The 13,284-nt window shown below is 40.2% G+C and overlaps 2 protein-coding genes across 6 annotated transcripts in view; one reads left to right on the top strand and one right to left on the bottom strand.

The window, feature by feature from the left end:
- Positions 1–8,386, top strand: part of plekhg4 (pleckstrin homology domain containing, family G (with RhoGef domain) member 4) — a 118,458-nt gene extending 110,072 nt beyond the window's left edge. The window contains exons 20-25 of one of the 2 annotated variants that reach the window (XM_055232525.1): positions 494–674; positions 1,425–1,541; positions 5,279–5,420; positions 6,010–6,110; positions 7,019–7,215; positions 7,965–8,386. In XM_055232525.1, the coding sequence (XP_055088500.1) occupies positions 494–674; positions 1,425–1,541; positions 5,279–5,420; positions 6,010–6,110; positions 7,019–7,215; positions 7,965–8,003 (777 nt within the window). In that variant the 3' untranslated portion in view covers positions 8,004–8,386. The remainder of the gene's footprint in view (positions 1–493; positions 675–1,424; positions 1,542–5,278; positions 5,421–6,009; positions 6,111–7,018; positions 7,216–7,964) is intronic. The other variant, XM_055232526.1, reaches the window with a different exon arrangement.
- A 785-nt stretch (positions 8,387–9,171) lies between these two features.
- Positions 9,172–13,284, bottom strand: part of kifc3 (kinesin family member C3) — a 94,458-nt gene continuing 90,345 nt past the window's right edge. For 3 of the 4 annotated variants that reach the window (XM_055232537.1, XM_055232534.1, XM_055232535.1), the window contains exon 22: positions 9,648–10,797. In XM_055232537.1, coding sequence (XP_055088512.1) covers positions 10,789–10,797 — 9 coding nt within the window. In that variant the 3' untranslated portion in view covers positions 9,648–10,788. Of the gene's footprint in view, positions 10,798–13,284 lie in introns of all 4 variants that reach the window. The other variant, XM_055232536.1, reaches the window with a different exon arrangement.

The following is a 13,284-nucleotide window of genomic DNA, read 5'->3' as shown; positions in this document are numbered from 1 at the left end:
TGAGTTCTAAAGTAGAATCCCTGTATATCTGTACTCCATCAAAACTACAGCGACAAGGAGGGCATTGTGTTGACAGTTTTAACACTATTTCAATAAATAACAGTGTTGTCATTTATTTATATTAGTCAAATCATAACTATTGTACAAATTAAGAGTTTTGACCCTTGCGAACATTATGGTTGCTAGGTAACAGTTATCCTCCAAACTACCAATACACCATTATGTAGTCATTTTTAAAGAGTTACTTTGTAAACATTTAATTTAATTTGAGTGAATCTGATCAGTTACTTTGTGTTGATAGACAGCTATGCAAAGAGTACATTTCACACTCTCTTACACAAGTATTTTAAATCAGTTCACAATGAACTGATTTACTCTTCCTTTGTTAAAAACTGTACCTATAACACATAAGAACATAAAACACAAACTAAACATTAATGGGATTTTTTACAACAAGTGTTTATTATTTTTCATGTATCTGTTGTGAGTTTAGACAGCAGATGTGGGCCTGACTGAGTCCACTGGAGACGATGGACTGAAGTTTGAGATCTGGTTCAGACGGAGAACCTCCAAAAACCAGACGTTCCTCCTACAAGCTCCAAGTTCAGAAGTCAAACAGAGCTGGACCAGCGACATCGCCCGGCTGCTCTGGAACCAGGCCACACGCAACAAAGGTACAGGGACACATGTGTAGTGTGTGCACGAGTTTGGGTCAGTTTTTGTTTCATGTAGATAGGCCTAGAAATTACAAAGATATTAACCATAAACCAGGTCAACAAATCTGCAGTCTGACAGTTACATAGAAAATCATAGAATTCCGACCTGTCTCAGCTCAGGTTAAACTAGAGGAATTATAGCATGTGAAATGTATTTAAAGGTACAGTATGTAACTTTCTGAAGACGGAACAGCACCTGCACGATTCCACTGAAATAGAAAGTCAAAACCATACTTCAGAAGATGGACATACTGTAGTCCATGGCTTCTTGCTCAAACCTATGAAAGACAGTCACAGTCTGCGTAGCCTATTTTAATGACTCAAGCACTGGAAATAAATGGCATTAAGCATTATCACTGTTATATCAGTTTCAGGTAGGTCTTTGTATAGTGAAAAATCCAATAATACTTCATAATCTCTCAAGGCTTTGGGGGGCATGGATTTCCTTTATATCCCTCAAAGGGGGTACACCAGAAAAAGAGAGAAGCGCTGCCATACTTTGAAAGATTATAGCCAAAGAAACAATATCTTCGTAGAAACAAGCAGGAGGCCCTCCTCCAGGCCAAATAAGGTTTGTGGAGATGCAAGCCTGCACACAGTTAGGACACTGGTTTTGCAACCAAAATGAAAAAAGACATGCTTTTATTTTAGTATATTCTTTGTAGTATAAGTTACCTACTGTGGCTTTAAAGTCTAACTGTGTTTCAGAGATGCGCCTGAAGGAGATGGTGTCGATGGGCGTCGGGAGCAAACCATTTCTGGACATTCAGCCGAGCGACGCGGCCATCAGCGACCGAGCTGTGCACTACATCATGAAGAGCAGAGGTAACACACATACATATATACACACACATACACACACTGCAGCATGAAGAGCAGAGGTAACACATGTATATATACACACTTGTACACACACACACACACCCCCACACACACTACATTACTACAGTATTTGATATTAAGCATTCTCTTGTCATCAAAGTTCTCCTCATGTAGTCAGACAAGTCTTTTATGTCTTCTGGAGAATGTCTTAGGTTGGGTGTTAAGTCTGGTATTGTATATGGTGGTCCAAATAGTATCTCAAATGGTGTAAGTGACTTAGTGCAGCTGAGTATGCACATCACGCCTAATCAAACTAAGTCTACACAGTCAGGCCATGGTCTTCCTGTTTCTGCCATGTTTTTTCTCAGTTTAGTTTTGATGGTCCCATTTGTCCCCTACTAGTCCTGCGCTCTGAGGGTGGTAACTTCAGTGTCGTTTTAGATCAATTTTCAGATTTTGTACTACTTTGTCAATGACTTCATTTACAAAATGTGTTACTTTGTCACTCCTCAGCACTTGTGGAATACCAAATGTAGGTATTATTCTTTTACATAAAGCTTTTACTACTGTCAGTGCGTCTGGAGAGTGGTAAGGGAACAGTTCTACCCATTTGGAATAGGCATCGATAATTACTAGACAATATTCTACTTTGTTGAGTTGAATGAAATTCATATGTATAACCTGGAATGGATATTCCGGTTCTGGAAATTTTTCTCTTTGGTCTCAGATTTCCTTGATGATTTTGTTTTATGCAAATTTCGCATTGTAGACAATTTTTTTTGAGTAATTAGAAAATCCATAGGTTGTATAGTGTTGATTTGTAATACTACATATCCCTCCTGTTGAGACATGGCTTTGCCCATGACTCAATATTGCAGCCCATTTAAACATTGATCTTGGTAGAATATGTTTATCTGTACTAATATAGAGTCAATTTTGTACTATTGCACCATGTTTTTCCAGAGTTGTTTTTCTGACCCATTTGCTTGTTGTTATTAGAAAGAATCGTTATAATTGTTACTATTGAGAACCAAAGGACTCTCAGCTGTGCCCCACCTCCCTGATTTCATCCCTGTGCAGGTCCATGTGCACCTGGTCTACACAGGGAGGAAGCTTGGCTAGGAGTCTACACCTTCTGGGTCATAATTGTGACCTTAAGTAATCTCTCTCAACAATTGTTTTTCCAAGCATTAAAATGCCAGTGTTTTATGTTCTAATAATATGGTTTAGTTTGAGATACAAATTTCAAACACCTTCGGGAGTAGTGACATTTTGACCTAATATAAAGTATCATAGTATGTCAACTAAACATTTACAACAAACAATCTAAAACATTTCAGAACCCAGCGGTCTCAGGTTTCATGCATAATAAACCTAGATATATTGTTTGCACTCGAAGTTTTACTGCTTAAAAACATCAGTTTCTAATTTTAATTGTGGCCATTCTAAATACCGTTTCAAATGAGTTGCATATACAGTATGTAGCAGCCCCAGTGCAACAACGCTGATGTACAATGAAAAGAAATAGCCCAAATAATGCTACATTTGTAAACGGTTGTTTTCAGGAATGGAGCAAAAATGTTTAGAAATAAATGAATACCCTTCTAAATTTTGAATGTGGTTAAAAACAAAATATTTTAACTGTGTGGATCTGAGAGCAGGTTCCAGTCATGCATGCCCAAGCAAACACAGCCCCAACACAGCAGCAGAGGCAATTTTATCGGGCCTTTAGAAGAGCAGCAGAGCACTTGCCGAAGGTTTTGATTCAGTTCATTCATTTGTCACGTGGCCAGTGGAGGAGGAGCCCAGTCCACAGGCGAGCTTCAGACCCAGCAGGACCTTCTTTGGTTTTAGCGCAGTTCATCTTTCTCAGTGATGCAGCAGCCATGTTTAGACAGTCTTTAGACAACAGCAGAAGCAGAGCCAGTCCAGGTCATGTGACCTTTCAGTTCAGAGGTGGAGAGACATGCACCCAGAGAGCCACTGCACTCAGACCACACCCACCCAGGCACAACAGGCCAAAAACCCGTCTCAAATCCACTTCAGTCAAAACTAAAATCTATTCAAAAATCTGTTCCAACTTTCATGGACAAGTTATTCGTTTTGCCTCAATGTGTAAATAGGTTTGCATAGAAAATCTGTATCTATATTTAATTTTAAAAAAAAGTTATAAAGATAAGGTTTGAATTGCTTCTTTAAATTTCAGCATGATTTAACTACACATAAATTAATCTAAAGTTTGTTTGAACGCTAAAATAAAATCATCACTGTCAGATGAGTTTAAAAAATACTGCTTTTTCTTTGCATTTTACAAAGCATCTTCGTCTACGGCACTTTAACCATTGAGCTTGTATCATGTAGGTTTGGTTAAACTGAAGTCTAATTTGGGCATTTGCTTAATTTGAAACCGCTCACGGAAGCACAAATACTGGAGAAAATGTATTTATTCATCATTTATATTTAATTTATGGTAAAGACTATTTGTTTGGCACATTTGAATATGGGTTCAGAATATGTATTTTATAACCATTCTCGTTTATGTGTTATGCATCCACATTTCATATTTTAGCCAGAGATAGTTACAAATCTGCTGAAATGTAGCATTAGTGGAGGTAACACACACACATACACACACACACACACACACCCAACATCATGACGAGCAGAGGTAACATATACATATACACACACATACACTGCATTATGAAGAGCAGAGGTAACACATGCATATATACACACCACATCATGGACAGCAGAGGTAAGACACGCATATATACACACATATATACAAACACATACACACACACTACATCGACACATGAGGTAACATACACGCATATATATATATATATACACACACACACACACACACTACATCATGAAGAGCGAGGTAACACACACACACATACATACCACATCATGGACAGCAGAGGTAAGACACGCATATATACACACGTATACACACACACACACACACACACACACCCCATCATGAAGAGCAGAGGTAACGCACACGCATATACACACGTATACAGACACTACATTATGAAGAGCAGAGGTAACACACATGTATATATACACACATATGCACATATATACAAACACACACACTACATCATGAAGAGCAGAGGTAACAGGTAACACACACACATACACATGTGGACAACATTGTTGGCACCCTTCGGTTAATGAAAGAATAACTCACAATGGTCACAGAAATAACTTGAATCTGACAAAAGTAATAATAAATAAAAAAATTCTATGTTATTCTATAGTTATTCTATTTAACTTCTGAATTTCATTTCATTCATTCATTTCATTCAGATTCAAGTTATTTCTGTCACCATTGTTTTTCTTTCATTAACTGAAGGGTACCAACAGTTTTGTCCACGTGTGTGTATACACAAACATATACATGCGCGCGCGCACACACACACACACACACACACACACACACACACACACACACCAAACATCAGGAAGAGCAGAGGTAACACACACACACACCCACATATTTATATACACACACACATACACACATACTACATTATGAGGAGCAGTGGTAACACACATATATATACAACCACAACCACAATGTAAGCAACCGCACAATAGTAAAATTATTCTGAAGACGCTTCCTATCCAAAATGATTCAATGGCTGAAACACTTTTCCATGGTATTACTTTAATGTTATCGTGTGTTTCTCCATACATAGTGAGTATCCCTGTGTCTTGTGTAGGGGCCCGGACCCGAGCGTCTATAGCCGTGTCAGTGTTTGACCACTCCAACCCTTTTAAGAGATCCGTGACCTCTGACCCCTCTGCTCCCGTCGGCCCCTCCTCCTGCAGCCTCCTGGGACCCCTCAACCTCCACATGTTCAGGTGCCTGTCCACTGTGATGTGATGGTCAGATGGTGCTGTGTGTGTGTGTGTGTGTGTGTGTGTGTGTGTGTCTCTGTCTCTCTCTGTCTCTCTGTCTGTCTCTGTCTCTCTCTCTCTCTGTCTCTCTCTCTCTCTCTCTCTCTCTCTCTCTCTCTCTCTCTCTCTCATGTAACACATATATATTATTTATATATATATATATATATATAACATTAGAAATTTGGACTGTAACATGTAGCAAAGGTTCATTGTACAAACTGTTTTCCAAATGCATTAATTACATTAATAATTCATTTATTAAATTTCAGTTAAAAAGAAAAACTTTGAACAAAATATAATTTGGTCACATTCGGCGGGCCAGCGTTTGCCCATGTCTGATGTAGACGGATATTGGTCATTGTAATTAATATAAACACAAACGATCAGGTTCAACATTTTGAGGGCTCCTAACTAATGTGTGTAAGTCTCCATTTGATCCTATTTTGCCCCAAATGACCAAGTTTGCATCTCAATTAGATTTTCGATTTTCAAACATTCACCTGGTTAGCTAAAGCAGATGTCTTACGGACTGTTCTTGTTTCTCTTGCAGTCAAACACTGCCCCCTGTTGGTGCCTCTGAGGGCTCCTTCATAAATTCCTGCATCGAAGAAGATGAACAGGAGCACGAGACCAGCAGCCAGCCTTCAATGAGTGAGTTAAGGCACATGTACCAAAAGATTTAATCTCAAAACTTCACTTCAAGGTGAACAAACCACAGTTAATTAAAGTTAAAATATATAGATCATATGAAATGATATACACATTCAATCGTTGTTTAGAGTGTTTAAATTTGTGTTTTTGGAAATTATTCATCATAGTTTTACATCAGTTATTTGCATCAGAAATTCAGAAAGCAAAAAGTTGTAAAATACATGAAGCAGAATTGAGTTGTAAAACAGAATCCCTCTGTCTCTGTCATCAACTGTCATCACATATTAAACACTGATTTAACAAAATAGAGATGCTTTTTTAAATTTTCATTTGTAAAATCATAACTATTGTGTAATTTAGACCAGTAAGGCCCTTGTTAACATTATTGTTGCTTCTAAGCATGCCATATCTGCTGCCTGACCAGGAAGTAAAATTATAACCTTCACCAAAATTACAAAACTAGTAAACACTAGGCAATGTTTTGGTAATATTTTAAATCTAATTCTGTTAACTATGTTTTAGTGAAATTAGTAGCCTAACCTGTCATATGCACTTTCTCTATGGAGACAAGCAGGTATTGGTCAGATCTGTGGAGATGAGGGCCCATTCACAATAAGAATACAAATACCTCAAGTTATTTTTGAGTAATAAAAGCAGGATGGAGACAACAGACAAAGCAGTAACATCTCCATGAGACAAGCAAACCGCGGACTCTCCTCTAGTGAAGTCACGTAATGCATCTTTAAAGATAGTTTTTTAAATTGCATTAGTCATTTTCTCCACACTGTTAAGCTAGTTAAAAATGAAGAAAATGTAGCTTGAAAATAATGATTTTTACCTAATTAAAATTATTTAATCTTTAATCTAAATGTATATCATTATTCACCTGTATCCTTCTCCTCTCTCAGCCACAGAAAGTTCAGGCTCCTCATCTCGATGTCTCTCCGGCTCCACTGGCTCGGACAGTGGCTGTGTGTCCTCTCACCTGCAGGAGGCGCTACAGGAGGAGCAGAACCCGAGCCAGGCCTCTTCTTCCTCCTCCTCTTCCTCCTCCAACCCCCCTCCCACCAACAAAGAGCACCTCAGTAGCCCCTATATTTCAACAGTGAGTAGAGCTTCACCTGTCACACTCAAGTTCTCCTAAAGACTTTGGGTTAGGTTGAGATTAGTCCTATGAGGAAAAAAATGTGAACAATTAAACAGATCAAATAAATTGATCAAATAAAATGGCCAGTATTTCACACATGAGTAACCCTCTATTATTAGTCTGGCTACATCTCCAAAGCTCAAAATGCTCTGTTCCAACAAATTAGTGTCTACCATTTACCTTTGGTTCAGTAGACAATTCCAGAGCTGAAATCATCAAACTGATTCTAGTGAAGATGAATGAAGTATAAAAAAACTCATCCTAAATATGCAGGGTTTGTGTGTTAAACATGTGTGAATAAAACAAAATACAACTCCAGGTATGTTTGTGATGAGGAAACATGATAACATAGATCAGAGAATAGTGTAATATGGGCCTTGTAATAATAAACAATTGTTTCATTTGATTTAATTCTGTCTATTTAAAAACAAATTAAAATATCTTTCAATAGTTCCTTCAATATTCATTCAGAAGCACGACCATAATAGTGTGTTTGCCAACTGCTTCTATTTTCGATTTGATGTCATTTCTTAATACCTTGGGCTTAATGAAATTATCTTACATTTAACATTTTGCACAGTGCCATAGTCATAGCCATAAGCTGAAGTATTTTTAAGAACATCAAAGACCCAGCAAAATGAAAGTCTAAAAATGTGATAATACTGAATAGTAAACTAATTATAGTTGTTTGCTTTTACCCTTGACAGGATGCAGGTCCAGTCATCAGTCCAGCCACCATAGTGTGATCAGGACAAAAGAGGTGAACAATTTCTGATTCCTCTGCCCAGCTCTCAAAATTAGACATTTATGTGCCCCATTCTGAACTGGTCCTTTGTGTTTGGTCCAGGACCTGCACAACAGACAATGAGAGCTGATTGTTAAATCATCACTTTTAGTTTTGTATTGTTTAAAGTATGTTGTTATTTATGTGTTGGGAGCTGCAGTTTGCCTGTTCTGTTCTGTAAATATAAGCATTCACAGTTTATAAAGATGACCTGTGTTTCTTCTGTTGGAGTGTTTAAGTCTCCATAGACGTAGCTTTGTGCCCATTAACTGTATACGAGTGTAAATACCTGTGACCACTGTAACTTCCTACTTGAAAATAAAACAAAACTTGTGTAAACTTGTGTAAAATCCAGTGTTTTTTGTTTGAATTATAAAACAGTATTCTAACCAAAGTGATTTCTGCCTCGTATAGCTCGAGCCACATTTATAGTTCCATTTAACTCTTCTGGTGAGGTGCTGTTAGATAACCAGCAGAGCAAGATGGATTATGGAGATATGTCAATTTACAAGGACGCCAAACTGTGAAATCCAAAATTCACAAGGTAGTTTATATTTCACTGTTAGGGGTCAGCCGTGAAGAAATGTTAAATTGTTTTTCTTTAATTTGCAATAAAATCCAACAATAAAACTCACTTTAAATTTTTTTTCTTAAAAAACACTTCTGAATGCTTAAAACCTTTACCTGTAAAATGGACAGATACATAGAGGAGCAGATCTCTCAGGGAGGGCAGATGTCAGATCTGCGTGTCTCCACTGATGTTTTATTGCTTTGCCTGGAATGTTCCATACTATGACATTGCACTTATCTATATCCGACTTGCAGATCAGGTTTGCATAAGGTTGAGCCAGCTAAACACAAAGTATGTGTCATAAGTTTAATTTAACATTTAAAAGTGAACCTGACTCACACCAGATATATATTAATGTGTATATATCAAAATTATATATATATATACACATAGATATACATATAGTTTTGCTTGATCTCAAGGGCACTTGTCTTTTTTGTGAAGTTTGGATCAGACATGGTCAAATCATAATTTATTGAAAGCTTTGGCCACATCCCCGGTTTTAGTCAACTCTGCACAACAGACACTGGTACAAGATCACACACATGCATCACATGATCTGGTTTTGATGTGTTTATTAAAAACAATAAAAAACAGACTGCAGAAAGCTGCAGACACAGAGTGAGCAGACAGACCAATCAGAGTTCTACAATGAGAAGCAACTTTTGGCATTTGAAACTACAGCTGAGCACACTTTTCCATGGGACCGGGAAAGCTTTTGGGGCCAAAGAAAGACAAAAATGTTGATACAAGTCCAAGGAAGACATGAAAAATCCTCTGAAGTACAGAATGAGTATTTCCTTGTATTGCTCACTTTCAGTAGATCAATAGTACCAGTAGATCTGGTTATGTCATTTAAATAGATTTTTTCCATAGACAACTCAAAAATAAGAGTTCAGAGAATGAGCTATGAGTGCCCACCACTGACAACCACACTATTTAAAAGCTGCACTGTGTAACTTTTCTATGGAGTGCCCACCACCAGTTCGTCTCCATATTTTATTTTTTTTAAACGTATAAAAATGCAAGACATACTGTGGACTATTCCAGGCAAAGAAATGTTATGTCCATGGATACAATTAAGTGATTAAATTTACTCAGTGCATCTTTAATTTGCACTAATTTCAATCAAGTTTCAAATAATTATTCAAATCAAAATTAATCAAATGCTACTGTTCCCTGTAGCTCCGTTGTCCTCATAGACTTATTTGCATTAAAGGTTCACTATGTAACTTTTCTGACGGTGGGTCCAACACTTCCTCGTCTCCATGGAGATGTTATTGCTTCACCAGGAATGTTCCACAGTATGGCATTAGACTTATGCAGATGAGCAGGAGACAACACCAGACCAAGTTACAGGTCAGATCTGTGTAAGAACGCATGCTTTTAAAAAGGTATTTTTGAGCAATAAAATCACTTATAATTGAACAAATACAAGATGGATAAGCTAATGCCATATTATAGATCTAGTTAACAGCAGCCACAGATGGCAGACCTCCCCACCAGAAGTTACACAGTGCAGCTTTAAATCTCACAACTTATTATATTGTAAATGAACTATTAAGATATCTATGCATTTTATAATTGTTAAAAAATCAACTAGTCTAGCAGGATCAAATTTCAAGTCTTCAAGAACTTGCAAAAAGTCTATGGAAAAAAGTTCTTTCTTGAAACCTTGAGGTGGCGCTGTAGGGCTCAATTAGTCAGGTCACTTCCATTAAATAACATACAAAGCTGAGTATAGACTAAATAGACTAAACTACAAGTGAATTTGGGGCTAGTTTAGGATTAAAAGCATAATTCACCTCAAAGGGCTGATTTTTCTTGATGAAGATTAAAATTAAAGCATCAAAACACATAAATACACTGCATATATTATAATGAATGAATCTACCACTTTTTGGGTTAGAACATTATCTAGTTTAAAGTGCCACTGTACAATTAAAAATAATTAGAATACTGTGATGGGAAAGCATATTGTCAAAGACGATTTACACATGGGAATGACCCAGTCCGTTCAGCTGGTCAATGTTACAAATTGCAATAAATGTTTAATGATTTTTCTTTGCTCAAAAACTGCACCAGAATATTCTACTGAAGTCCTGCAGTGTCTTCGTCTGTAGCACATTTCCAGTGAGGTCATCACAGGCCCCCAAGATTCTTCAGGCTGTTAGTTTCAATCGTCCTGCAAAGAAAGAGATATGGAGGTGTGTATTGGTTTTGTGTGTTGATTTTGTGTTATTTAAATCATGGAAATGTTGGAGCTGTTGTCATTTATGATGCAGAAAAATACAAATGAATTCATAAAGATGTTTTTTATTGGAACAGAAAAGTATTTGAATATTCAAATCTGACTTTTTAAAGCCAACTTTTTTTTTTTTTTTTTTTTTTTTTAAAGCCCCCCTTAACGTGGTGGAGGGGTTTGAGCACCCGAATGATCCTGGGAGCTATGTTGTCGGGGGCTTCATGCCCCTGGTAGGGTCACCCATGGCAAACAGGTCCTCGGAGACGGGTCTGACTAAGAGCGGTTCAGAAGCCCCCATGAATAGAAAAACAACGAGGCCAGTTACGTCGCCCGGACTGGCGTTACCGGGGCCCCACCCTGGAGCCAGGCCTGGGGTGGGTGCTCGGCAGCGAGCGCCTGGTGGCCGGGCCTTTCCCCACGGGGCCCGGTCGGGCCCAGCCCGAAGGAACGACGTGGGGCCGTCCTCCCGTGGACCCACCACCTGCGGGAGGAGCCATGAGGGGCGGGTGCGGAGAGATCCGGGCGGCAGTCGAAGGCGGGGACCTCGACGACCGGATCTCCGGACATGGAGACTAGCTCTGGGGATGTGGAACGTCACCTCGCTGGGGGGGAAGGAGCCTGAGCTTGTGCGGGAGGTTGAGCATTACCGGCTAGATATAGTCGGCCTCACCTCCACGCACAGCTTGGGCTCTGGAACCCAACTTCTTGAGAGGGGTTGGACTCTCCATTTCTCTGGCGTTGCCCGCGGGGAGCGGCGGCGAGCTGGTGTGGGCTTGCTCATTGCCCCACAGCTCAGCCGCTGCGTGTTGGGGTTCACTCCGGTGAACGAGAGGGTCGCGTCCCTGCGCCTTCGGGTCGGGGACAGGTCTCTCACTGTTGTGTCGGCCTACGGGCCAAACAGCAGTGCAGAGTACCCGGCCTTCTTGGAGTCCCTGGGAGGGGTACTAGACAGTGCACCAACCGGGGACTCCGTTGTTCTCCTGGGGGACTTCAACGCCCATGTGGGTAACGACAGTGACACTTGGAGGGGCGTGATTGGGAGGAACGGCCTCCCCGATCTGAACCCGAGCGGTGTTTTGTTATTGGACTTCTGTGCTAGTCACAGTTTGTCCATAACGAACACCATGTTCGAGCACAAGGGTGTCCATCGGTGCACGTGGCACCAGGACACTCTAGGTCGGAGGTCGATGATCGACTTTGTTGTCGTGTCATCTGACCTCCGACCGCGTGTCTTGGACACTCGGGTGAAGAGAGGGGCTGAGCTGTCAACCGATCACCACCTAGTGGTGAGTTGGATCCGCTGGCGGAGGAGGAAGCCGGACAGACCTGGCAGGCCCAAGCGCATTGTGAGGGTCTGCTGGGAACGTCTGGCGGAGCCCTCTGTCAGGGGGGTCTTCAACTCCCACCTCCGGGAGAGCTTCTCCCTGATCCCGGGGGAGGTTGGAGACATGGACTCCGAGTGGGCCATGTTCTCCACCTCTATTGTCGATGCGGCTGCTCGTAGCTGTGGTCGTAAGGTCTGTGGTGCTTGTCGCGGCGGCAATCCCCGAACCCGGTGGTGGACACCGGAAGTAAGGGATGCCGTTGTTATGGCATTCTTTAGCATAAATCTTTATTTGTATTATTATGGATCATTTTGACCTAACCTTCATAATACTATCTGTTATGTTGTTATGTCTTTTGTGTCTGGCGTCAAAGCCGCTTCGATTAGACCAAAGTGGCAAGATTGTTTTGGTGGTATAAATACTCTGTATTATTTACATTTGTCAGCTGAGGGCGAGACGACACCGTTAGGGACACAGCTCTTTGACAATTGTGCACAATTGATTCAATAAACAAGACCTTTGATTCAAGACAACTTCTCTGTTTATTTTTATATCTTTAAGACTTTTTGACTATTAGAAATTCCACAACAATTTGGCGTTGTCGGCATGCCCTTTCGTCCGGTTCTTTTTCGGTGACAGTGATCCAGCGGCTGGCCACCCGGGGAGGGCACTCCCTTCCTGCCTCATCTCTGTCTTTGAGTGAGAGGGCTGCATCACTCTCGCTGGAAAACGCCGGCGCTAAGGCCTCGAATCTGAGCTACTAGAAGTTGTGGTGAGTTGTCTTGTTTCAAGGGGGCTGTCTCGCTTGGGGGAAAAGGAAAAAAAAAAAAAAAAAAATAGGGGGGAAACTAGGATACTGAAACACTAATACTAACACTTTAAATTGAAAAAAACCTTTCCATTACTTGCTGTGCCCTGGTGTGACCTCCACTCTGGTATCTAGCTGCTGTTGTGAGCGCGCTGGCTGGGATTGAAGGCTCACCGTATTGGTTCAATTCTGTCATTCTGAAGGTAGAAGACGTCGGACGACATTTATTCTAATAAATTTAGTCCTTGATGCACCTCGCATGAATGAGGACTTGTCAATAGGAGGGTTGAGCAA

Source organism: Periophthalmus magnuspinnatus, chromosome 3, assembly GCF_009829125.3.
Source record: "Periophthalmus magnuspinnatus isolate fPerMag1 chromosome 3, fPerMag1.2.pri, whole genome shotgun sequence".
In the NCBI taxonomy this organism is placed as follows: domain Eukaryota; kingdom Metazoa; phylum Chordata; class Actinopteri; order Gobiiformes; family Gobiidae; genus Periophthalmus; species Periophthalmus magnuspinnatus.
Note: the sequence above shows the minus strand (reverse complement) of the source record. Positions and strands in the feature narration are given on the sequence as shown.